Source organism: Streptopelia decaocto (genome assembly GCF_964273445.1).
Source record: "Streptopelia decaocto genome assembly, chromosome: 2".
Lineage (NCBI taxonomy): Eukaryota > Metazoa > Chordata > Aves > Columbiformes > Columbidae > Streptopelia > Streptopelia decaocto.
In genome coordinates this window covers 157,648,963-157,674,265 of record NC_138655.1, presented here as the reverse complement: position 1 = coordinate 157,674,265, position 25,303 = coordinate 157,648,963, and the positions used below count along the sequence as shown (strand labels likewise).

The 25,303-nt window shown below is 40.9% G+C and overlaps 1 protein-coding gene across 1 annotated transcript in view; it reads left to right on the top strand.

The window, feature by feature from the left end:
* SCN5A (sodium voltage-gated channel alpha subunit 5) overlaps nt 1-25,060 on the top strand; it is a 216,003-nt gene extending 190,943 nt beyond the window's left edge. Inside the window, exons 22-28 of the mRNA XM_082046668.1 lie at nt 5,233-5,355; nt 11,358-11,639; nt 18,188-18,241; nt 19,817-19,958; nt 21,043-21,143; nt 21,636-21,906; nt 22,942-25,060. Of these exons, the coding sequence (XP_081902794.1) occupies nt 5,233-5,355; nt 11,358-11,639; nt 18,188-18,241; nt 19,817-19,958; nt 21,043-21,143; nt 21,636-21,906; nt 22,942-24,176 (2,208 nt within the window). The 3' untranslated portion in view covers nt 24,177-25,060. The remainder of the gene's footprint in view (nt 1-5,232; nt 5,356-11,357; nt 11,640-18,187; nt 18,242-19,816; nt 19,959-21,042; nt 21,144-21,635; nt 21,907-22,941) is intronic.
* The last annotated feature ends 243 nt before the right edge of the window (nt 25,061-25,303 follow it).

Sequence of the window (25,303 nt, the reverse complement as noted above, 5' to 3'; positions counted from 1 at the left end):
ATTATCGCACTTCCTACTTTGTTTTTCTACAGCCTTAAAATTCCCTTCTGACAGCTTTACTGGGGTTTCTATTGGTTTACAACACGGATTTCTTAAGTCACTGTCAGATAACAAAGACATGTATAGTTACTGTATAACTTTATCCCTGTGTGTTCTTAATGAACAATTTTAATTGTTAAAAAATGCTGTGTGTCTCTGAACTGATTAATTACTGTGAGCACCCACGTGAGCACACTGGGGACCTCACACTAGATGGGTGACACCCGAGTACAAACAAATGAGTCGTATTTCTCATCTCAAGAGTGACAATCTTCCACTAGTAAAACAAAAAAGTGGCAGTTACTGAAAAGAGAAGTTCCTGTTGCCTGGAGAAGACGTTATTTTTTTGTCAAATATAATGTAGTGGTGGATCATCAAAATAATTCAGAAATTCAGGCTTTAATCTCACTAGACTATATTAGGCAATAACTTTGAACAGTTATCAGTGAGGCTATCCTCTCTTCAGAGACCATTGCCTGTGTTCTAGTCATCTAAATTAATTGATTCTTCTTGATTTTGCCCTGGAAACACATATGAATATCTTGCAATGGAGCACTCTAGACCCGAGCTGCTAATGCCACTAAGCCACGTAGATGACGGGAGGATTCAGAACGCCAGCCACAGGCCTGGTAATCCCTATGATTGGGATTTCTAGTGCTCAATGCACTCACAAGATGTAAAATATCTCATTTTTTTTCCTGAGCATAACATGGAAAAAGCTAAAATGAAAGCTGTGGGTTTCCTTTATCTCTCCCTTTACCCAGCTGCCATACAAACCGCTGTAAAAATCTATATAAATAAACTTGCATGTAGGAATATAGAAATACAGAAATGCCAGTATATAGATAGAATATTTTATAGATATCGTCTATATAGATACATAGATGGGTCTAGGTATATATGGATAAATATAAATTTATAGAAAAAGTATTTCTGGGCAAAGAAAGTAAGGAAGAGAGGCAACAAACTTCTCTAAATGCCAGGATCAGAGAAAACTCAACACTCCCTGCCTGTTACGATAGCAAGGAGAAGGGAAGGTGTGTAGGTAACATCAATGTGGCTTTGCCTGGAGCCTGAGCTTTGCTGGGAAATTCTACCATTGAGCTGGGCACCAAGTCCTGACTGTTTCAGGGTGCAATAAATTTTGGGAAGCCACTGAGATGCTAAGGCTGAGCTCTTGTTGGGATGTGCTGAGGTGATCTGAGGAAAGCAAAAGGGAAGAGCTGCCACATGAAACAAATCCTGACCCGTACAATTGGTGAGAATTTTGCCATTAATGTCTGTGGAGGCGGGATTGACTACACTGATTTATGAGGATCACTCCCCACTTTAGGGACCCTCATTGCAGGCCAGATTGTACACTGGGGTTCATGCTAGATGGCAAATTGCAGTGATCGACATCACGCTGGGGACTTCAGAGGCACCAACTAAACGGCAAGTCAAGGGGATAAGGAACAGTCTAGAACTAATACAGAGGACCTTATTACTTGATTAAGTTAAGGGTAAGGAAGGTTTAAATGGAAACCTCTGAAAGCTTCTTAGGAATCCTTAGGATTTGCCTGCTTTCCACAGTGTTCCACTGCTGCCAGGTCTTTAGGGGTATTTTTTTCCTGAAAAACCTAAAAAACTATTCACAAAGAGAAAAGAATCTGGAGGTTATTTTGACCCCGGAGATGTTTTCTGGGTGCCAGCAAGTTTTTGGTACCAAGCAGAGCGCAAAGTAGAACCTCAGAGCAGCTCTGGGCTGCACAGCCTTGTAACGGGAAAAAATAATCTAACAGAAACAGCTGACTTCACCTTTTCCTGTGGTTATGTGGGGCAGTCAGCACCGATTTTGAAAACTGCTTGATTTTTTCCCTAAAAATAGCCTTCCGGGTCACTTTTAATCAAGTCCAAATGGCCAAGTCTCTGCGTTAGTAAATCTCCTATGAATAAAATTTGACGGATATACCTTCAAAACCAACAGCCGAGCATTTAAACAAGTTGTCCTAAGCTCAGCTCTGACTCCAGCCTTGTAAATCATTGCCAAGTATTACACAGCTTTGCGTCCTAATCCTCTGAAGAGATATCTAATGCTGTGTAAATCTGTGTCAGGAGGACAAGAGCACCTGTGATGTGTTTCAGGGTGACACTTACGATACTCTAAAGAAACCGGTAACCCGCTCAGATCCGAAGTCTGGCCTTCCATGATTTGAAGAGAACATCTTTTGCCTTGGGAGAAAGGCAATTTATAGAATATAAATCTGGGATGAGGGAAGAAGCATGCAGATGCATGAACCAAGGCAGTCTGAAGACCTTGGGAACATCTGACTTGCAGTCATTGTGGGTACACCTACCAAATAAGGGTGTTGGGTGCTCTGTATTTCATTAATTTTCTTTTAAATCTCTACATGTATTTTAGAGATGATGAGTTTCCCTTGAAATGTGTGAGTGTAGACATCTTGGCTCCTGTCATTGAGCATGCCATCTTAGAGCTGGTTTTCTTATACCTCCAGCCTGTCCGGATAGGGAGCTCCAAGGCTGTGAGCGGTTAAGGCCATTTTCTGCAGTAAACTTTCTACCAAAGACAGAAGTATATGCCACAGTGTTACTCCTATCATGACATCTCAATAGTGCCAATTATATTACAGTTTTAAGATTACTTCATTGAATAGCTTTAGTACAGAAGTATGCTGCATATTTGCTTGCTGTTATTAGACAAATCCATCAGCCCTTTCTCCTTATTTAGGCAACATCAAGTCAATGGGGAGAGGGAATGAGAGGATAAGGCTTCGAACTACATGCTAATGAAGCTTCAGAGTACAGGGTATAATCAAGGGTGGTAAGAAATAGGGAAGACAGAAAATGGGTGCTGCCTCGGTTTGGAAGCATTGGTGAGTTTAAAATGGTGTTGAAGTCAAACCCAGATTTTCATCTTTAACTGTGAGCATTGACTGAGCAGGATTTAGGTGAAAGAAGCATTCTAGTGAATATATGTCAAACCTATACCATTACTTCTGCTAAAATAACTTCTTAGGTGTGCTCATGTCATGTGTTCAGATCTGCTCTTTTAGAGATGGAAGCAAAGGCTTCACTGGTGACTTTTACCTGCCCAGTGTCTGAAGGTCCTAAGACATCAGACCTTGAATCTGGTCTGCCTGTCCATTGTGATGTTTTTATCGCACATTCACCACTAAAACACGGAAGTGTTTATTAAGGCCTTCCTTCCGCATCAGCCGCTGGGTCTGTACGTGGGAGGTGAGTTTGTGTCACACCGTGTTAAAGAGTGACATGTTGAAATGTGACAGTCAGCCTCTGTGCCACTTTGTCATCCACCAATCTGGGCTGTCTTACCCCAGCAGATATCCATCCTGCTGTGTCCAGCCCAGGCCTGGTGTCTCTGAGACCTCCTGCCCTTAGGCTTGCTGTCACCCACATGCCACAATAAAGCCATCAATAGGTAAATAATTTAACAAATTGAGCAAGTTTTACAAAGATGCTTAGCTGTGCAGACAGCGCTGGTACATGCGTGAATGCATATTCAAGAGAAAGGTCCCTCCATAGAGGACATTAGCTTGTGACTTAGGGAACCAGGCTCATCTTATCCTGCTTTATCACAAACCTCCTGGGCGAAACTGGGCTGGGCAGCCAACAGTGGGGTTCAGAGGAAAAATCATTCTACCCTAAAATAAATAGGAAGATTTTCCACTAGAGCTAACTGTCTTCATGGGGGGAGCCTAGAATTTCCTTCTACATTAAACAGCTATTTTTTTTATCGTGTAGAAGAATCCCCAGGTTCAGACTTCCTTTCTATCTTTAAAATGACAATAAAGCACATTCCTTGCAGGCAAAGTTTGCACACTCATATTGTGAAGCACTGAGGCTGCCCAGGGAAGTGGTGAAGTCACCATCCCTGGAGGGATTTAAAAGATGCGTAGATGAGGTTCTTAGGGACATGATTTAGTGCCAAAGTTGGTTAATGGTTGGACTCAATGATCTTGAGGGTCTCTTCCAACTAAAATGATTCTATGATTAGTAGGTGTGAGATAATCCAGTACCATGATAACTGAGGCTGTGAAAACAGACAGAGTAAGACGGGAGTAAGGGATCTGTGATGAGCAATGTGCATAGGTCTCTCTTTTCTAAATAACAAGTGGTGATTTATTTTGTTTCTTTTTTTAATACATTCAGATTGGCAGGAGAGCTGATTGTCTCTCACTTCCTGTTCCGTAAGAATTCAGGCTGTGAACACAGATTTGGGTGTGAAAAACCCAATTGCTCTGTGGGCTTTTTAATCTCACTGGCAACCTCTGCTGCCATTCAGTTCATCCAGACTGCAGTCCTGTGCCTGGTGGCATTAACATTTCTGACCAGCTGGGAACTACAAAAGCTCTGAGAACACGAAGAGCATTGGAACCCCTCCGTGCTTCCTCCGGTTTTGGACATGGATAGTTTATTTCACAGAAATAGTCTTTAAGAGGTATGAACCTCAACATTGAACACCCGTCAAGTTTTTTTCTGCCTTGAAGGCTGTGCAGAAACCAGAAAAAGTGAAAAAGTTCAGAATCAGAGAGCCATGCACATCATTCTTTTAGAGTCTATGGTACAAAGTCATGTTTACCAGCAATCTAGAAGACTCGTTTCTAATCAGTAAGTTTAAGATCGGTAACTGAATGGTAATCCTACTTGTTTTTCTCTCTGCTGGAAGTGGTTAGATCTTACAGATGCTTTTAGCCAGAAAGTCCTAAATTGTAACACGTGAATCATCGTATTTTCAGTAGTGGAAGATATACAGACCTTGAGGGGTGTACAGGAAACCTACAGCACAAGCATCATCGAGGTAGGGGTTTGTAATGGTGATCTCTTTTCTCACCCACCTTGTGCAACCTGACATTAAGAGGTTTTCTGTGTGCTTAGTTGAAAGAAAAACAACGTCTTTGAAAGTCTCTTTTCCTATAAAGTTTGCATTAAGGTGGAAACAAAGGTTTTGTGAGTTGGTAAGAGTTCTGTGGATGTGCGGATGTAAAAACTTCCTATTTTTCTGTGTTGGTCTAATTTAATGGTTTCCATTTAAGGCGCCGTTCTTTTTTTTCCCCACTGTTCCAGCTGTTTCCAACTATCCAGCTGTTTCTTTTCAGGAAGGAAAGTCAGAAGAAAAGGCAAATGGCAGGACTGTACTAACAGATTGGATTTTTGCTTTGTGTCTTCATTCAGGTCTCTTTAATAAGCCTCATAGCCAATACACTTGGATACTCTGAGATGGGTCCCATTAAATCCCTCAGGACCCTCCGAGCCCTGCGACCTTTGAGAGCATTGTCACGATTCGAAGGGATGAGGGTAAGAACAGATAAAGCATCAATCAAAGCTCAACTGTGTAACATCAAGCATGTAACAGGGAACAGTTGCACATGGTTTTGTCTTCATTCTGTCTGCCAAAGAAAATGGATGATAACACTGTATCAAAACAACAAAATCAGAAATCCCTCCTTTGTCTTGATTGCAATTGTATCATTAGAGCTTTATCCTCTGGTGGATTTAATGATAAACTAATCCTGCTGCCTAACTTGTCACATTGTGCTTTAAAAAACAGATTTTTGGCTGAGGAAGCATCTGACTAACAATTACCTCTCAATTATAAGGCGTATCAGGGGAATAACCAAGCTACAAGTTTGCTCCTTGCTTGTGACATGTATTAAAATGACACTGACTGGGAAAGTTCTTAAGGACTTTTTCACTAATAATTAAAGCAAAAATTAGAAATGCTAAAGATAGGGAAAGCAAATGAATGATTATATAAAATCTTTCCTTTGAACAGATTGCATTTTTAATACAGAATGTCAGGATTTACATTAAAACCATGTAGCTCGTGTTTGTTGCTCCATATTGGGCATCCACCTCTTTCCCTTCATTCCTTTGCCGGCGTGACTATATTCACACAGCATACAAGTTTATTTGTTAAGCCTACCTGGTACACTAATCAGTTATTGTTTAGTTAAGCACTTTATTTAACTCCTTGCACCATGCATGACCTGCAGATGACAACTGTGTTCTGTACAAACAGAGGTTAATGCTAATTGTGCAGATTGCTTAGCAAGATAAAGCACATAAAACATGATGATCCCAAATCTCTCTACTAGGGCAACAAAAAATGCTACAGCTTTCATATTGAAGTATATTGAGGGTAAAGCTTTCCTGTAGACAAAATTTTTGTCTGAATCATCAGCGACTAAAATGTGTAGTTCATGCACTGAGCTCCTAGTAAGTCACTGTTCTCATTGCAATACCCTTGTAAGACAGACTGAAGGCAGAAGAGCTTAGTTGTGATAACCCAGGAAATATGGTGATAGAGCAACTTATGAAAACACTGTACCCATACTTTGCCTGTTGTGTGGATGACCAGAACTGGGGATCTATGTCTTTGTCCCGCAGACCTTGTTATTATCTAAATCATAGTATTTTTGTGGATGAAGATCAGACAAATCTTGTTGCAGACCGCTCTCCTTTGTGTTAATACTAAGACAAAAAGATTCAAGAGGCTCTGTCCATCTGGGCAGCCAAAACTTAATTGTTTTGTTCACCACACTCTTTTTCAGTAAACACAGGAAATATTTCAAATATTTTTCACAAAAAAAAAGCTGCAGATCCTCAGCTGGCACAAGGTGATGTTTTACTACTGACATCAATTAAAGCTCTCACTCTCACGATGTCATCTAATGAGGTTCTCAGGGACATGGTTCAGAGGTAGACTTGTCAGTGTTAGGTTAATGATTGGACTCGATGATCTTAAAGGTCTTTTCTAACCAAAATGATTCTATGATTCTATGACCTCACTCCAAGTCTTTATTAAACATACATAAATTGAGCAAACGTTGATATCGGCAAAAGCTGCACTAGCTTAACTACCAGAGTGATTTGTGCACAGACTCTCTCAAATCAATTTAAATCTGGCTTATGAAGGCTTAGCTTCTACTGGTGGATTTGCAAGTTCAAGCAAAAACCCTTTAACGTATTCTAAGATGACATAAGAACGTTCACCCATGACTTTGCATCAGTTTAACTAAATTGGATTCAAACCTGAAAAGCAGTGGCAGACTAGTACAACGTATCAGAAAAGTGAGGCTGAAATAGGAAAGAAATAATAGCCTGAAAATTCCTCATCCCTGTCTGAGGATAGCAAGAGGATGGCTTGGAGGAGATCCTGTGTGGTGTAGACACACACATCAGCCCAGCAAATTTCCTTCCTAATGTGCTCCTACTTGTAGGTCTCCATGGTCCCTGACTCAACACCCCTTTCCTTCCCTGTACCTTTGCTGCAGATGAAATATATTCAGTCTTTCTGAGCTACTGGAGGTAGTGAATTAGCTTGTAAACCGTGATAAAGTGTAATTGAGAATACGTGCTATTGGAAAATCAAATCATTTTATTTTTAGTTTGTCTAACCACACTTAACACGACTAGGGACAGTTAGACCTTTCATTATTAGGAGCTCATATGCTCCAAAATGCACAGGAAAATTGCTAGCGCAGTGATGGATTATATAATGATAATGTCGAGAAGCAAACACTGACAGTAAGAAAATTATAAGAGTTTGCTCTATTATAATGTCTTTTTCTTGAATAACTGAAAGATCTCTACATGGCTAGAACATGGGTAAGAAGTTCTCATTTATACTGCAGTAAGAGACTTACTTCATTGACGCCATACCTAAATTTTGGAAATGACTGGTCCTGAGGCTTGGATGACCAAGAGGACCTTTTACCATCAGACTTTGGTCCTTTCCCTGTCTTCAAACCAGCTGGAACCTGTCTTGAGTTTGACACAAGTCTCAGCAGCTCCCATCCCATAAGAATTTTCAAAAAAACATCTAAACTGTTGCCTTCCTGCCCTTCTGTCCCAAAAAAATACTCCCATAAGACCAGTCTCCCACCTGACAGTTACGGTAGACCCTGGGGGTGCCATGCATGTGCCACCACCCTGTGTCACCCACCACTTCCCAGGCCATATTAGAGCCCAGCGTAAATTAACTTAGGTTTGCCTGTCCCAAATCATGAAGTCTCCCATGTCTCCTCATTTGTTGTCCATCAGGGAATTATTTCAGATGTGCCACTTCCCTGCAAGTTTCTTCCCGGCAAGGGAGGTTGTTGGAGTATTTCAAAAGGAGGAGTGGGATGATGATAGACCATTTAATGTGAAAATGATCCTAGGCAAAGTCATGGTGAGGCTGCTACAAGATAAATGCAGGGAAGAAATAGCATAATTAATGCTAGCTAGCATGATTTCAGGGGAATAGTTCTTGTAAAACTGATATGGTCCTTTGATTTGATTACAAATTATGCTGATGACGGTAACCGTGCTGATACAATAGCCTCAGATTTCAGAGAAGAATCTGATACCACAGAACACTGTGATGAAAACATGAGCTTTGTACCAAGCCAAAATAGTTTAATTTAAAATGGGTGATGGATCTCAAAAAGTAATTGTAAACAGCGATGACACTGTAAATTTGGTGATGAGTGTGTTGGGGCAAGGGATTCTTCAGAATAAGAACTGTCCTTACTCTGGACTTTAACGGCACCTGGAAGAAAATGTAAAATCTTTGCTGACAACACACAAAGCGAGCGGAGTACTAAGTGGTATTGCAGATAAGGGATTTATACGGACTGATCTCGATCACAGTGAAAAATTGATCAATCGTACAACATGCATTTTAATAAAACCACAGACACCGTACACCTCGGGAGGAGGAAAGTAGGTCACTCTGGGGGATGTTTCTTGGAAAACAGCATCTGGGAAGGACTTAGGGGTTGGAATGACTGTTCAATGGGACACAAGCTTTTTTGGGAAGGTCTGATAAATGAGGTGAATAATACAATCCCTCAATATGCAGGGAAATAACTCAGCAAGCAGAGAGAGAGGGCAGTGCTTCAATACTGGAATTCCATGAAACTGCTGGAAGTGGGGTATTACAAATGGGAAAGTCTCTGCAGGGATCTATGAGCATTAATCAGAAATCTGAAGGAACCATGACCATTAGAAAGAAGCTCTGTTTTTTTAATTACCCCAAGCAATGATGTTCAGTGGTAACTCACACACAGTGCAGACAGGGATGATAGGAGAAGATTGTCTAACAGCAGACAGGTAGTGCCTCAGGTTCAACAAATCCAGACTAAAAACACAGCGCCTGTTTCTAACAGTGAGAGCAAAGGACACCAGGAATAGATTATCTAGTAATAATAATTTTTGCCTGTTATTTGAAATCTTGACACTGTAAATTACATGTTTTTGCAGAAGTTATGCCCAGGCTTGGTTAGGAGGTACAGCCTGGCATTACTGCAGAAAGTGTGGTGGGCTGTGCTGTAGCAAAGGGAGGATTAACACATTGTGCGAGTCTATTTCTGGATTTAAAATCTGAATCAGGTTTAGCTGAGAAAGTGGCCCGTGAGATTAGGAGAGCTAGGCCACCAAATCTATACCTGGGCCACAAGCTCTAGGTTTGCACCATTGTAGATTAAAGTGTAGCTCAGTTTCTATGCTTAAAGAAATCACCTGGAAGATGGTTTCACCTATAAAGGCATTGGTGGAAATCAAAAGGCATGAAACCTTTTCTTCTACATGGCTGTATATGTTGTTGTTCCTAGGTGCAGCAGAAGTGTAGCTCTTTCCTTGGCAAGGTTTGCAGCTGAACTTTAACATGAATTTATAATAACAACTTACCTTTATGTATTCAGGTCTTTAAGTCCTGTCACGTGTCTCAGTGCAAATCAAGAGTCCTTCCAGCAGACCAAACAGCATCCTGCTGGTGTAAGAGCAGAAGCAGTGAGAGAAGAATGAAACCCCTTGTTAATAATTCATTCGGAGAAGTGTTAGAGGATTTGCTCCAGCCTCATGTCGTGTTTTGTTATCTACAAGCCGTTGAACATAATTCAGCAGGAGGAAGAAAAGCAGGATGCGGGCACGGCCGTGCTGAAACCTGGATGTCTGTGTCCTGTCACAGGGCTTGCGGGTTGGAACTGAGTTCAGTGACAAATCTAATACAAGTGCAGTGGCTTTGTGCTGCATGGATTAAAGTGGAACAAAAATACTGTCCCATACAGCAGCAAACGAAACCCCCTTTGACAAGGGCCGAGGCCATATCCTGTGTGAAAATTAGCTTCATTCATAAATGCACAAAATATAAATCTGGGGTTTGAAAGATCTACATAATTTTGTATTATATATTGTAGATGAAGCTGCTGCTCTACATGCATGAAAACCATTTTACTCTTCCGGGTATTTTTCTTTCTCAGCAATGCAAAAAAATTATGGGGAAACAAATGTTGCATTATTAGCTTGTCAGAAAATTGGACACTAATACGAGAGAAAACAAGAGCTGACATTTTCCATAATCAGATTCACAATTGAATAAAATTTAATTTTTATGGATCAATATCACCTTGTCTCAGTTTCAGAAATGTAGAAGGAGAAGAGCTTAGCGTCTGCCTATGATTTTAATCTCCAAAGCATGAGATAGAGATGGAGAGCAATCCATGTAGCGGGGCTCATGTCTGCAGCAATGCTGCTGGGCAGTTTTGCCTGGGCTGAGTGCAATGGCAGCATCTCCAGAACCTGTGAATACCAAGAGCTGACATAGAAAGGGGAAAACTACATTTTTTCATAGCGTTCTTCACTCAGAAAATGTATGGTTTTACACAGGGGTTTACAGCCCTTCCTGGGTTGGTCTGTAGGAGCTGCAGAGGATGTAATGGAGAAAAATAATGCTTTTTTTTTGGTTGTTAAATTAGAATGGCTTCACTGTTTTAATCATGTGTACTGAACAGAAAGTCAAAGTTGGTTTAGCACAGTATGTTTCAATCAGTTATTATTTAAATAAGCAAAATTTATCGCAGCTAGAGTTCACATCCCAAGAACTACAGAGGTTGAGTTCAGTAAAAGATTTCAGATTTTTTTTTCTCTATTTTGAGACACTGTGATGAACCCCAGCCATTTCCAGTTAATCATATGATTATTAGAGATGGTTTTACTGAAGTGTGTTATCCAGTAGAATCTGAGAGGTCATGATGACTTCGCAGATTGCTCCTGCATCAAAAGATTCCACTTGAAAAAACATCATCCCATAGGTGGGATGCCAACAGATTAGCTCTTCAATTACAAGAGTGAAAATATAATCAAGTGTGAAGCCTTTAATGGTGGTCTGGCTCCTAAGGTAGTGTTAGTAGTTATCCACCTGTCACCATGTGAGGGTTCAGCCCAGTTAATCAAGGGTGCACAACAGCTCATTAGCGAAGTGTCTGTGTAAGTGCTGACATTAATTCTGTGTTTTCTCTCCTGGTTCACCCAAGGTGGTTGTCAATGCCCTCGTGGGAGCCATCCCTTCCATCATGAATGTTCTGCTTGTCTGCCTCATCTTCTGGCTCATCTTTAGCATCATGGGAGTGAACCTCTTCGCTGGGAAGTTTGGAAAGTGCATTAATAAGACAGAAGGAGATATGCCTTTAGACCCTAAAATTATTAACAACATGAGTGACTGTATACTCTATAATGTGTCAGGCACATTTTACTGGACGAAAGTTAAAGTTAACTTCGATAATGTTGGTGCTGGGTACCTGGCTCTGCTACAAGTGGTAAGTGTGACCACCAGGAACTAATAGGCAAATGTTGCTTGTTCCAATTGAAATAATCAGCTTATAGGCTCAGGTTAACCTCTATACTTTTCTGAGTTTTTCAGCCTTACCCATCAGGGTAAAAGAGTCATATTTGGCGTATCAATTTGGCCTAGAGATATTGATGCCAGCTTCTGGTTTTGAGTTTCTGGTGCATCACTAATGTAGTCCTCTGGGAGGTAATTGGACTATTGAAGTGAATTAAAGATCATTTGGTCAATATTGTAATCCAGAGCAAAGTTCAGTTCCAGGAACAAAAAGTCATGCTCCAGTTCATGCAGAAAGAGTGCACTGCCCTTCCTGAACGGCCCGGGATTTCACTGTACCCTGCTGCGAAAAAGTGAAGTTACCGTATCTTCAGTAACTCAGCTGAAGTTACTGCTTGAAGCTGGGATCACAGAGGAATCTTAATTTACAGTCCTGTGCTCACCTTCCTTGGAGATGTTTGGGAAGGACACTGGTGCTTCTCATGGTTCCTCACCTCATTTCTACCTGCTAAACATAATTAGTCATTTTGAACCTAACTATGAAACATGGTGGTAATCAGAGTGGTGTAATTCTGTAAAGCCTGGTCTCTCTGGAAAGGTCATGAGAGCGTATCAGAGAAGTGACTGTTGAGGATGAAGATGATGGTAATAATTGTTCTATAAAGCCAGAAGGAAGCCACTTTTACAACCTGTTTCAGCACCAAATGTGGATAAATGGGTTGTATGCATTGATACTTACTTGTGATGCAGCACAACCTAATGGATGGAGCCACAGGAGACTCCATCTTCTCAACCAGGTTCTGTTGCTGGCCTGCTGAGTGCTTTCAGACAAATTGTGTTTCAGTTCCATGGGGCCCTCATGTAAAATAGTGGTGATTATGCTTGCTTCCTTTGTGCCTAATTTGCTCTGAAACCTGGTGACGGCAAGGGCTGGATATGCTCTAGGAGTGTTTGCTGTGTTGGATTTTATGTACGCAGAGTGAAACAAGTCCTATATCCTTGGACAGGAAAGCTACGCTTTTGAAGCATCTGTGATGGCATTTCTTGGTTCTGTAAAAACTTGTGTGGTGGGAGATCAATTCTCATCTCATATAGACATCCACCCTTTGCAATGCAGTAGGGTACTGCCCCAAACCCCTGCCTGCCCTTCCAAGAGGGCATGAGCCTCCCACCCGTCCCCATCAGATCCGCCAGCCCTTCTCCTTCCTGTGATACAAATTTGCTTTCTCCCAGATCTTTTTTCCTCTGCCACAGTCTCATGAAATAGCTCCATCAAGTAGTTTTCTTTGCTTGTAGAAATATATATCCTTAAATATTCTTTTCCTGGTACACAGACACTTGAGTTTGAGATCTTCTGACTGCTGTCCATCGAGTCTTTGCTTTCATACCCTCTGGAAAGCAGAAAGGTTAGAATGGGCACGATCACTTTTGGTTCTTTCCACTGAGAGCAAGACTTTTATCTTTTGCATGTAATTATGATATTCAGCTCACACATGCAGGGTACATTAATTCACTTTGAACGTCCTTAATTAGATTTCCCGTTCTATATAGTGCTTTCTTTGTCTTTTATTTAAACATCCAATCTAGCTGAGCAAAAATTTCCAGGTTTAAATTATCACGCCTCACCTGAACCTTCTTATCTCCTCCATGACTGCATAACAGATGCCTGGTTTGTTTGGTGGAAAAACTCCATCGGAGTAGTATTTATTCCATCACCATTTCTTTTGTAAGACTCGCTCTCACTTTCTGAAAATCTGCAACTTTTCCTAAATTGGCATTGTCTAAGGAGTATCCTGAAGTGCTCTCTTCTACTGTTCTGCAGCATCAGTTCCTGGGCACTGGACACTGGTGACACTGGCTGGTTCAGCAGGTGGGACTGCCTTCTGCTGGGATCAGTGATGGCAGCAAAACCATCACTGGTCGTGAGGTGGATCACGGCACGTTTATGAATGGATGGTCTAGTGCTGCTGTTTTTCAGCTGAAAATGGACTTGATGGCCCTGCGGGTTTCACTCAAACTTGTGATCCTGTATTTTGCAGCAAAGAAGCAGGTTTTCCAGCTGCAGAAGTACAAAATAAGTGCCGTAAATGTAGAGTCTGTGCAGGCTGGACGAACTGATGATGGTAGGAAACGAGGGATTCCTAAAACCTTGTCAGTTCCTATGGCAGGTGCTGGCTTCTTCCAGGAGGAAGAGCAGGAGCCAAATGTCATTAGAGGATTGATTTTAACTTTCAGCCTGCACCTGGAGCTCTAATGTCTGCTGCTAACAACAGTCTTAGGCAATAAAGTGTAAAGATGACACCCACAGAGAAGGGGCCCAAACATCTGGATCGCTTTTGCGAGACTCCAGCCGAGGGGTGTCGGTTACAGGTCCTCCTTGCCAAATGTCCTCTGTATGGAGTCACGTTTCATGAGCAAACTACCATAGGAACTGCAGGGTATCAGTTAACAGGGCAGCTCTCCTAAAGAGACAGACACATTGATACATCTTCGTGCACGCTGAGACAGTGCAGAGCAGTGACGAAATGAGCGTTTTGGTTAAAACCCTCCAGGATCCAAAACATGAGCTCTTAAGTGGGACTTGTCTTTTGACTGTTGACATTTGCAGCTGCTGTGCAACACACCTTTTAAGTGAATCTGAAGTTATCTTTGGATGCCTGAATGTGTCTGAAAGTCTAAATGGAAATACATAAAGCAATTTTTTCTGCCTAATGTTCTGTCTTCACTTCAACAGCATCCTTTAAATAAATGAGAAGTTGCTACTGCGGAAACTGTAAGGCTTACAACTATCCAGAGGCAAACTTTCTGACAGTGTGTTTGAGAATTGCATGAAACTTTCCCCAAATACCCTTTGCTCTTTTCCTACCGTGTTTAGGATCCATCAGGTTGTTCTGAAGATGCCACTTTGAATTAATGAGTGTGAGAAAACATTCCTGTGAAGTGGTCAGTCAAGTTTAAAGCTTGTGCAACTAACAAAAGCGCTGCCTCTCAACAGATTACTGAAATAGGACATAGTCTCTGCCCACTCTACGAGCAAGAAAAATGCCTCACTCACAGGGAGGAAAAGATCTTTATTATCACGACTTTTTAATTTGCAAGAAGGATGGTTCACTCTTCTGGGGATTTCACACCCTTAACACCCTAATCTAATAGGAAAAAAATAATTGCTACAACCCAGTGCTTCGGTAATGCTTTTTCTATATTCCCAGAATTGCTTTGCAGATCACAGCACCTATGTTCTATAAAACTGTATTTGAGCTGAACAAACTATTATCTTAAATTTCCAGTAGGAGTTTCGCATTTCCCTTGTGGAATCCTTCCCTTCACATTGTGATCACCTCCACGTATTTTTTTGCAACATGTCTTGAAATTTCTGCAATTTATTGAAGAACACCAAGAAAACAAGTGGTCTGTCATGCAGCATCTGGTTTGCTTGGAAGAGTTCTCCTTAACCAGGAACAGACTTACATCTAGTATGTCCTATGTAATGTAAGTTTGGGATTCCAGATAAAGAATGGGAAGATAACAGAAGATCTCTTAGACCAGTACAGCAACCAGGAGCTGTAGAGTTAAATCAGCCTCTCATACCAGGTTCAAAGTCATGATGGAGCTCATAAATCAGCTACAAAATGGTCATGAGACAGCAGCGTGTGTCTAAAGTTACTGAGTTACTCGATCTCTTGCACTTCTGTAAACTGTAATGCTAGATTTTACTTTCACCATGTATGCAAAATGTGTAAAAAATCTGTGCTTTTGAACAAATGATAAATTATTGCGACAGGGTAGATTTCTCCACGTGTCCAAAGATCAGGAGTAAGCAGTATTTCCACGGGGAATTACTGGTGGAAATTCAAGGGGAGCAGAAGCAATGCCCAGCGCAGACCTCCGGGGTGCTCTGGTGGGTCCAACACTTGCCCACAAATCATCTTAATGCAAAATAAACAGAATAGAAATGTTCAGTGTGAAAATTCAGCAGAAGAGCCGGCAGACAGTGGAGTTAGAGCAGCCAACTTAAAGACGTGTAGTTTGGCTGTACTGTTGTGGCTCTGTTGTAAAGTTTAGAAGTTTCTGTCACCAATAGTAATGCTTAAAGAAGAATTTCGGAAGTGCAAAGACCGGTATTTATGCCATCATAGCAGCCATTTTTATTGCACTATTGCAGTACCCTTCTAGAAAAAAACCAAACCTTCGTAGATTTAAAGGTTTGTGGTTTTTTAATTTTAAGGCACCACTTGGTTATACAATAAATGGTTTGAAGGTAGCTAGTGCCATCCCACCTGTCCCCCTCCCCACTAATTTACTGCATTGCAGCTATAACCACCAGTCAAATAACAAAATGTAATCCCATCCCGAGATGAGTTGATCAGTAGATAATCTCATCACATGACAATTTCAGTAGAAAATGGTGTTTCTCTGGAGAGCTTCCAGGCTGGATAATATCACGAACACTCCCATGAAGATTTTGTCACTTCCTTATCCAGAGTGTAAGTGGTTACTAATTCCAGATAAATAATTTCTTTTCCCAGTGTTATATTTCTTTCATTCTCAGTATCTTTTACTCTCTGCAGATGAAGTGCCTAGGGAAGCTTTCCAGAAGCCCAGTGGATTTTTAATTCTCTTACTTCTGGACAACTGGGAAAAACAGAAAATCACAGTACTTCATTCTCTTAATATCTATTTTTGTCAGATTACTTCATCATCTGTTATTGCTATAAGCCACTGTGCCTTGCAGTAGAGTCTCTTGTATCTGTGGTACATATTGAGGGGTAAAATAGCTACTCAAGAGAAAAGATTTCCTCCCAAGTGGGAGAAGAGTACAGGGTAAGATCATATTGTTTTGCTGCACAGGGAAAAGGATTTCTTGTTTCATCCTGTCTACCCTTCCTGAATGGCACTTTGAGCTGGAAGCTGCAAGTCAATGTAATGACATCAGAAAATCGTCCATCACATCAGAAAGAGAACAGTGAAAAAGGGAAAATATTAGAACAATTAAGGAGGATCAGTATAACAGGTTCAAATAATTGTTTGTGTCAATAAAACCGCTGGTCATTCCTGTAAACACTTTACACCTGAAGTGTTTCCTAACACACAGTACCATGGAACAGATTTTCCAAAAGGTTCTGATTTTTAGGGCTTAATCTCTTTTACCCAGTAGGTAAAAATGAGTGCAACATTTCAAACATTATTTTATAAATACTTTCATGATAAAGATGGTTGACCTCTTGTACAATGTTTTCCTTTGGCTCAGTAGCATTCAGAGAGAAATGGGAAGGCAGCATTACCTCCAGGATTCAATTTAATATTGGAGAGTATATATTGGAGCATTTCTAAAACAGCTGGATGTACCAAGCTCAACATAAATATCTGGGTTTCTCCTGGGAACCACTGGCCAAATTCCTATTAGCTTTATCTGGAATCGCATGTCTGCACACGATCGACAAAATTCAACTTAAGTGTCAGTAGGATTCAAAAGAAAATTGGGCATGGATCTTTCCTGCCTGCTAGTGTAAATCCAATTAAATCAATAAATCTAAAAAGTGCCACATTATCTCCTCACACTGATTTTAAACCCAGGATGAGTCTAAATGGGTCAGAAGTCAAACAAGAAACAACCCCAGAGGACTAATATAAAGGTAATGTGGCTTAGACCAAAGTCCGACCTAATGCCAGGTATGTTGAGCATCAGTCTGTGTCTAATTAGAGACATACATTGAGACCAGTGAGTCATGGTTTTGCTACAGAATAGTAAAAATCACTTCTGCATGTTTCTCCTAGGAGAAACTAACCTTTCTCCAGTGCAGGTTCCAGTAAAAGGCACTGGCTTCTGTGGAGTCCCATCTTGCTTAAACTATTTAAAAAATGATAATTAGAAAGGCTGATTTCAAGGAATAAAATCTGAACAGTAAAGCAGACGGAGTTTCTGGGGCCAGGCTCACAGCAGGTGTTGATTGCCTTTGCTCCTTTCAAGTCAGCTGAGATTTATGTATCTCCCTGGGTTTTGACATCATTGCCTTGATTAACCCCTTTTTAAAAGAGGGAAGGTTCCAAGCTTCACAGGGATCCTACAGTGTGGTCCCTGCCCATCAGTGTGAACAACCAATGTGGATAGGACCCATCTCACCTGGTCTGAGACTTGTGCAGGACAGTGATCTGTGTTGTTTTATGTAACTGTGTTTCTTCATTATTTGAATTTCTTAAGGTCAAAGCTTCCAAAGATTTAATTTCCATGTTTTCTCTCCTTTTTAAAATCTCATTTAAAAAGCTCTGGTTTATCCCTACAACTGCAGAAAATCAGAAAACATGAATGAGAGAATCTAAGAGAAAACCATTCTGGAATGATTTTAAATGTCTAAATGAACATAAACTCACGGACACATGTTGCTTTAAAAGAGAGGCAATTCATTAACTGTGAAGAAAATGCTCAACAGTGCATTTTGAAAACTTGTCACAAAGGTGATATCATAATTTCAAGATATGCTTATTTAATATATTTAATTATGTGTTTTGTGGGGTATTTTTCAGGCCACATTTAAAGGTTGGATGGACATTATGTATGCAGCAGTGGATTCACGAGAGGTATGTAACTACAAGGAAATCAGTTATTTCCTTTTTCATTGATTTTTGCAGCACTCATCATGTGTAACAACAGCAACCAAATACAGGCAGGTTCCCAGTCCCTGTCTTACTCTTGCTGAGGCAGTTGTGGATCCTCCTTTTTAGTGTCTGGTACTCAAGCATCATGACTCTGGGATTAAAACAAATGCAGCTCTCAGTTCTACACAGCTGATTTATCTATTCGTACTGCAAACTCACAGCAAAGAGGCCCCTCCAGAGTGAAACTGAGTCTGTCAAAAACTTGAATTGTTCTCTCTCTTTCTTCCACTTTCCCCGCTGACTGCCATATTTTCCATGGATCTAATTTGTGATAACCAGAACCTCTTAAAAAGCACTGGGTTTAAATTACATTATCTTATAATCTCCATCCTCAACCCACACTATATCTTCTCCTTCAGCAACTCGTTGGTCTGTAACCATCAGCTCCAGCCAAGGAGGGTGGAGGATCTCCTGGCAGGGAAAGAGGCTGGTGTGAACTTGAACTCTGGCTTGAAACGTGCTGGACCTCTGGGTACTGCTGACTGCCCTGTGCTAGTAACCAGTTCCTACTGACATCTCGTTCAGCTTTCAAGTTTCCTGAAATTAAGGGCTTTTCCCTTGCAAGATCATGCATGATTCTGTTTTGGGGTTTTTCTTGTTTCATTTGTGGTTTTTTTTTTAATTTCTTTATTGATGAAGATGTTGTAGCTCTTTTAATAATATTAAAGGAACAAGCTTACACCAGGTATTGAGAATTAGGCAGTCTGAATTGAATAACAGGGAGTCGAGCCATAAATGGAGGAATAAGGGGTGAAAAACACTCATGACACCCATGGAGCTAAGAAGTACCTTTGTGTAACATGGCTCATGATGTTGATGTGTTCTTGTACTACATGTACACGTGTGTGTATCCTCCCGGCTACTAACTGAACACATGGGTATCCATGAGAAAATATGGTATTTAGGGAAATGCGAGCTTCTAGCATCTTGGATAGATTCCTGGAGCTGGTGAGGCAAATCTGAGCATTTTTGCGAACTGTGGTCTATGTGATCTGAGGCTACCGGACTTCATTGCTCAGCCCTTCCACAAAAGATTTTATTCATTTCCACCCTTCACAAAAGAAAAATTGTAATTCTAAACACATTGACTCTCGATACAGAGTTTTTAAGTAGCATTTAAATACACTGCGATCGTACTTTCCCTTTTTATAAGTACTATTGCTTCATGTAAGGTTAGGGATAATCTGAAAATTATTTTCCCATTCTGGGTTCAGACTGAGAACATTTTATAGGATTTACTGTGAAGTTGCACTTTTGGAAGCAGTGTGATCGCTGTGACAGTGTTGTGAAATGCAGCTGAAATGACCAGGGCATCGCAGATACCAGTAGTAAACTTCAAACAGAGACCATGGAGCATTGACTCTGCTAGTGGGAGTTACACTATTTAGCCTATTCCATAATCTTTATTGCTGATGGACAGTTTTCTTTAAACTGCATTAATATTGTGATATTTGCAGAGATGGTCTCATTTTTGCATTTTCCCTTTTCCCTTTGCAGTGTGAGGAGCAGCCTGAATGGGAGTCTAATTTATACATGTATCTGTACTTTGTGATTTTCATCATCTTCGGGTCTTTCTTCACATTGAACCTCTTCATTGGTGTCATCATTGACAATTTTAACCAACAAAAGAAAAAGATAAGTAGAGCATATGCTACACATCACTTTGTGATTGCTGCAGAGATAAGGGCAAGAGATAGATGTATAAGCAGGGGCTTTGCCACATTAGGCTTGAGATTATCATTGACAGAACAGCCTCAGAAACCCTCTTGCAGAGCTTTTGCAAAAGCACAGTTGTAGCAGCTGCTGATGCCTCCACAGGATGAGCATCCTGAAAAGCCAGGCTAGGGGATTATAGTCTGGTCCAGAGGAAGCCACAGAAGTGGTGAGAGGGCTGGAACAGCTCTGCTATGAGGACAAGCTGAGAGAGTTGGGGTGTTCAGCCTGGAGAAGAGAAGGCTCCAAGGAGACATTATTGTGGCCTTTTAGTGCTTAAAAAGGGCCTGTAAGAAAGATGGGCACAGACTTTTTAGCAGAGCCTGTTGCAATAGGACAAGGGGTGATGGTTTAAAACTAAAGGAGGGGAGATTCAGGCCAGACAGGAAGAAATTTTTGACACTGAAGGTGGTGAAACCCTGGCCCAGGTTGCCCAGAGAGGTGGTGAATGCCCCATCCCTGGAGACATCCCAGGCCAGGCTGGATGGGGCTCTAAACAAACTGATCTGGGTGAAGATGTCCCTGTTCATGGCAGGGGTGGCACTGGATGAGCTTTGGAGGTCCTTTCCAACCCAAACTGTTCTATGATTCTGCACAAAAAGCAGTGGAACCTCTTCTCAACCCATCACCTCCCTGCCCCAAGGTGCAGCCATGGTCACGGAGGAGCAGCCTGGCCTTAGAGCTGTGTTTCTCTCTGCCTTGTAGGCTCTAAACAAAGGGCTGAGTTTCCTACATTTTCCCCTTTCACCCTGGACATACCTTGAGCACCGACAGAATCTGAGTCTTGCTCCTTGTCGGTGCCTGAACTGCTCTGTGTCTCCTGCTCTTCCACTCCATGCAATAAGCAGCTCCCAGCACTGCATCTCATCAAGCCCTTCTTAGATATTTTGATGAAAGCTACATGAAAAGGGAAATAAGAAAACAGAAGAGGATGCAGCCCTGAATTCTGGATGGAGGCAGTGTACCTCTTTTCATCAAAAATAATATCTTTGTTCTCACCCTGTACTTAGGTGGCCAGGATATCTTTATGACAGAAGAACAGAAAAAGTATTATAATGCAATGAAGAAGTTGGGATCTAAGAAACCTCAAAAGCCAATCCCAAGGCCACTGGTAAGAACGGCATCATTCAGTTGAACTCTGTGTAATAGCTGAATATTTATTTAATTGAATGAATGCAATTCAGCTTTCCAACATAGGAAGAGTGACTGTTTCCAGGTGAAAGCCACTTAGTGTTTAGACGTTTTGATTTTCGACAGTGCTTGCAAGTCCAGTGACCTCTGTGGTACAAAATTTCAATTGTTCTCCAATATTGACTAAAAGTCCAATTTACATATGTAGTCATGGCTGTGGCCACATGCCTGCATTGAATTAATTTATGGCCCCAGTCCAAGGTCTTTTTTCAGTAGTTTCAAGAAGCAATGGATTAAATGGGTTTGAAAACTCTATCACCCAACCATTCTTCATCATCTTTATGTTTATTAAGTTCTATTCAGAAGCAGTACATTGCCTCTTTTCTTCTACTTTTTGATAAATCAGGAGACAATTATGTCATCATTTTGATATGGTTCAAATTTCCTAACTGAATCTTCTCCTTTCCTCCAGAACAAATACCAAGGTTTTCTTTTTGATGTTGTCTCAAAACAAATCTTTGATGTCTCCATCATGATTCTCATCTGCCTTAACATGGTTACCATGATGGTGGAAACAGATGACCAAAGTCAAGAAAAAGTGAACATCCTCCATAAAATCAACATGCTTTTTGTTGCCATCTTCACTGGGGAGTGCATCATCAAGATGCTGGCCCTGCGACACTACTACTTCACCAATGGCTGGAACATATTTGACTTTGTCGTCGTGATTCTGTCTATCGTAGGTAGGCAAATCCAGATTTTCCCTCAAACTCCAAAGTTAAAAAGGCAGACATAAATTTAATTAGACAAAGTTGAAGGCTTCATGCCATAAAACACACTTTCAACTCAGAGAATTAGATCCTAACCATATTTTTTAAAAATATTTAAATAATAAAACATAATACTGCCTAACAATAACTTGTGGGATCAGTGAAATTATGAGGTTTATCACACCACAGTATTAGTTTCACTGTACACTTAATGGTTCCTAATGATAAAACATCGTGCAGAACCGGTACCATACACTTAACCCCAGTTCTGCATAATGGCCAAAGAGAAGTAAAAAAGCCACATGAAAAGGGCACATGTAGACTGCTGTTGTTTTGCTATTTACTTTTTATTACACCAGTGTGAAACAGCCCTTCAGGGCAGGTTTGGGCAGGTGCAGTGAGCCTGGCTGTTTTCAGTCCTGTTGCATCTGGAGCTCCAAAGCCTCATCCAGCCAAGGGAAAAAACAGAGACATGTAGTTGTATTGTCAATTTGTGCTTTATGCTGTCCTGCGGCGCCAACAATCACATGGTAGATGTTACAGAAATGCACGTCAAATGTGAATCTGAATCCTGCCAAAAGAGTTTTCGTTGAAGTTAGAAATAACTTCAACTGGAAGATGATCAACTGATCCAGTGAGCAGGAGGAACTCAGAAATGTGGCTCTTCCAATACAGTTTCCATTTTGAAGGAGGGAATAGATGAATGGGCATGTAGTGACAGAACAAGGGGTGATGGCTTCAAACTGAAAGAAATGAGATGTAGATTAGATACAAGGAAGATATTCTTGCTAAGGCACTTGAACAGACTGCCCACATAAGTTGAGGGTGCCCCATCCCTGGAAGTGTTCAAGGCCTGGTTGGATGGGGCTTTGAGCAACCTGAACTAGTGAAAGGTGTCCCTGCCCATGGCAGGGGAGGTGGAACTAGATGATCTTTAAGGTGCTATCCAACCAAAACCATTCTATGATTATTTTCCATGTACTAACTCTCTGTTTGCCTCTTTTCAAGGCACCGTACTTTCTGACATCATCCAGAAATATTTCTTCTCTCCCACACTCTTCAGAGTCATTCGCTTGGCTCGAATTGGCCGGATCTTAAGACTCATCCGGGGAGCCAAAGGAATTCGAACTCTCCTGTTTGCCTTAATGATGTCCCTACCTGCTCTGTTCAACATTGGACTCTTGCTTTTTCTGGTCATGTTCATTTATGCCATTTTTGGCATGGCTAACTTTGCCTATGTTAAGAAGGAGCATGGGATTGATGACATGTTCAACTTCCAAACCTTTGCTAACAGCATGCTCTGTCTCTTCCAAATCACAACATCAGCTGGCTGGGATGGTCTTCTCAACCCTATTTTAAACACTGGACCACCGTATTGTGACCCAAACCTTCCGAATGCAAATGGTTCGAAGGGAGACTGTGGGAGCCCTGCCATAGGGATTTTATTCTTTGTTACTTATATCATTATATCATTTCTCATTGTTGTAAACATGTATATAGCCATTATTTTAGAGAACTTCAGTGTAGCCACTGAGGAAAGTACAGAGCCTCTAAGTGAGGATGATTTTGATATGTTCTATGAAATCTGGGAGAAGTTTGACCCTGAAGCCACTCAGTTTATTGAGTATTCTGCACTTTCAGACTTTGCAGACGCACTATCAGAACCTTTGCGCATAGCGAAACCAAACAAAATCAAACTCATAGCAATGGACTTGCCCATGGTCAGTGGAGATAGGATCCATTGCTTGGATATTTTGTTTGCTTTTACAAAACGGGTGCTAGGAGAATCTGGAGAGATGGATGCCCTTAAAATACAGATGGAAGAAAAGTTCATGGCAGCAAATCCGTCTAAGATCTCTTACGAACCAATTACAACAACTCTCAGACGGAAACAAGAAGAGGTCTCCGCCATTGTCATCCAACGGGCCTACAGGAGACATTTGTTTCGGCGCTCCATGAAGCAGGCATCTTACTTGTACCGGCACAGAACTTTTGACGGCAGCATCCTTGAGGATGATGCACCCGAGAAGGAGGGTCTCATTGCGTTCATGATGAACGAAAACTATGGCAGGCCAATAGACAAATCAGAAACTCTGTCCTCCACGTCTTTCCCTCCATCCTACGACAGCGTCACCAGAGGTACAAGTGATAATCTGCAGCTGAAGATGACAGACTCGAGCAAAAGTGATGAGGCTATTGACTGTCTGCTCTCACCAGACAGGGATAAAGAATCAATTGTTTAAATGTTTGTTTAGAATGCTTTAAAATACTGTTTACAGAATGTAATGCTGTAACTACACAACGATTGAAGCAGCCTTCTTATTAAACATTAGTTGCAAAAGAAATAACGGAGGTTTTACCCTTACCTACAGGAGTCTAATAAGTCATATAACCTTTGACTCTGCTCTTTTTGACTTGGCTCAATATTTATATTTACATATGCACAGGAAAAATCTTTGCAGGGTCATAGCTGTTATATCAATGGTGTGAATAAGAATATGCTAGACTTTAAAACAGTAAACACAGTGTATATCTATCCACAGATAAAGCCTGGCTGTATACATTCATTTAAGGTCTTACTCATATTAGTGTGTTTACTTATGGCAATGTATGACCTTGCGTTCTAAAGAAAAAAGAAATATCACAGCTGCTGTAGCAAAATGTAACACTTACTGTGTATGTTGTGAATGGTCTTTCATAAATTTATTATATTTGATATTTTTTTACTTAAAAAAAAAGATGTCTCTTTTTCCATGGAGATTAATGATCCTCACACTCTTCATGATGAACTCTGAGTCAAGGTAATAGGAACTTGCGGGATCCCCATCGTTTGAAGAAGAAAGTTTTTGCAAAGTAAATTATCAAATTAGCAACATTTTAACTGTTTATTACAGTAAGCCCTCCCTCTTGGGACTTGCAACTGCTCATCAGCAGAAATACAAAAAATAAAATTAAAAAAAAAAAAAAGAAATTATGTCAAAATACTGAGAGAAATGGCTTGTTCTTCAGGAAACTAGACAATAATGGATTCTGTTTGTAAAACTGTTAATAAAAGCACTAATTTTTTAGTATGTTTCAAGAATCTGCTTTGAATACCGCAATCAAACTCGCCATAGACATAGCGCATGACGTTTGTGTGTCGTGCTCCAAAGCACCATGTACACTGGCAAAGTTTATGTTAAGGTAGTGGGATAGGTTACATTTTCCCCAGGAACACTGAGCTAAGCAGCCTTATTGGAAACTGTGCATCAACATTATTCCAGAAATACTACTGCTACTAATGGTAATAATATAAACAACACCGACTGGGCCGTGCAGAACGGCTGCAACAGTGAGATCAAGAAGGTGGGAGGGGAATTGCCTCTGGATC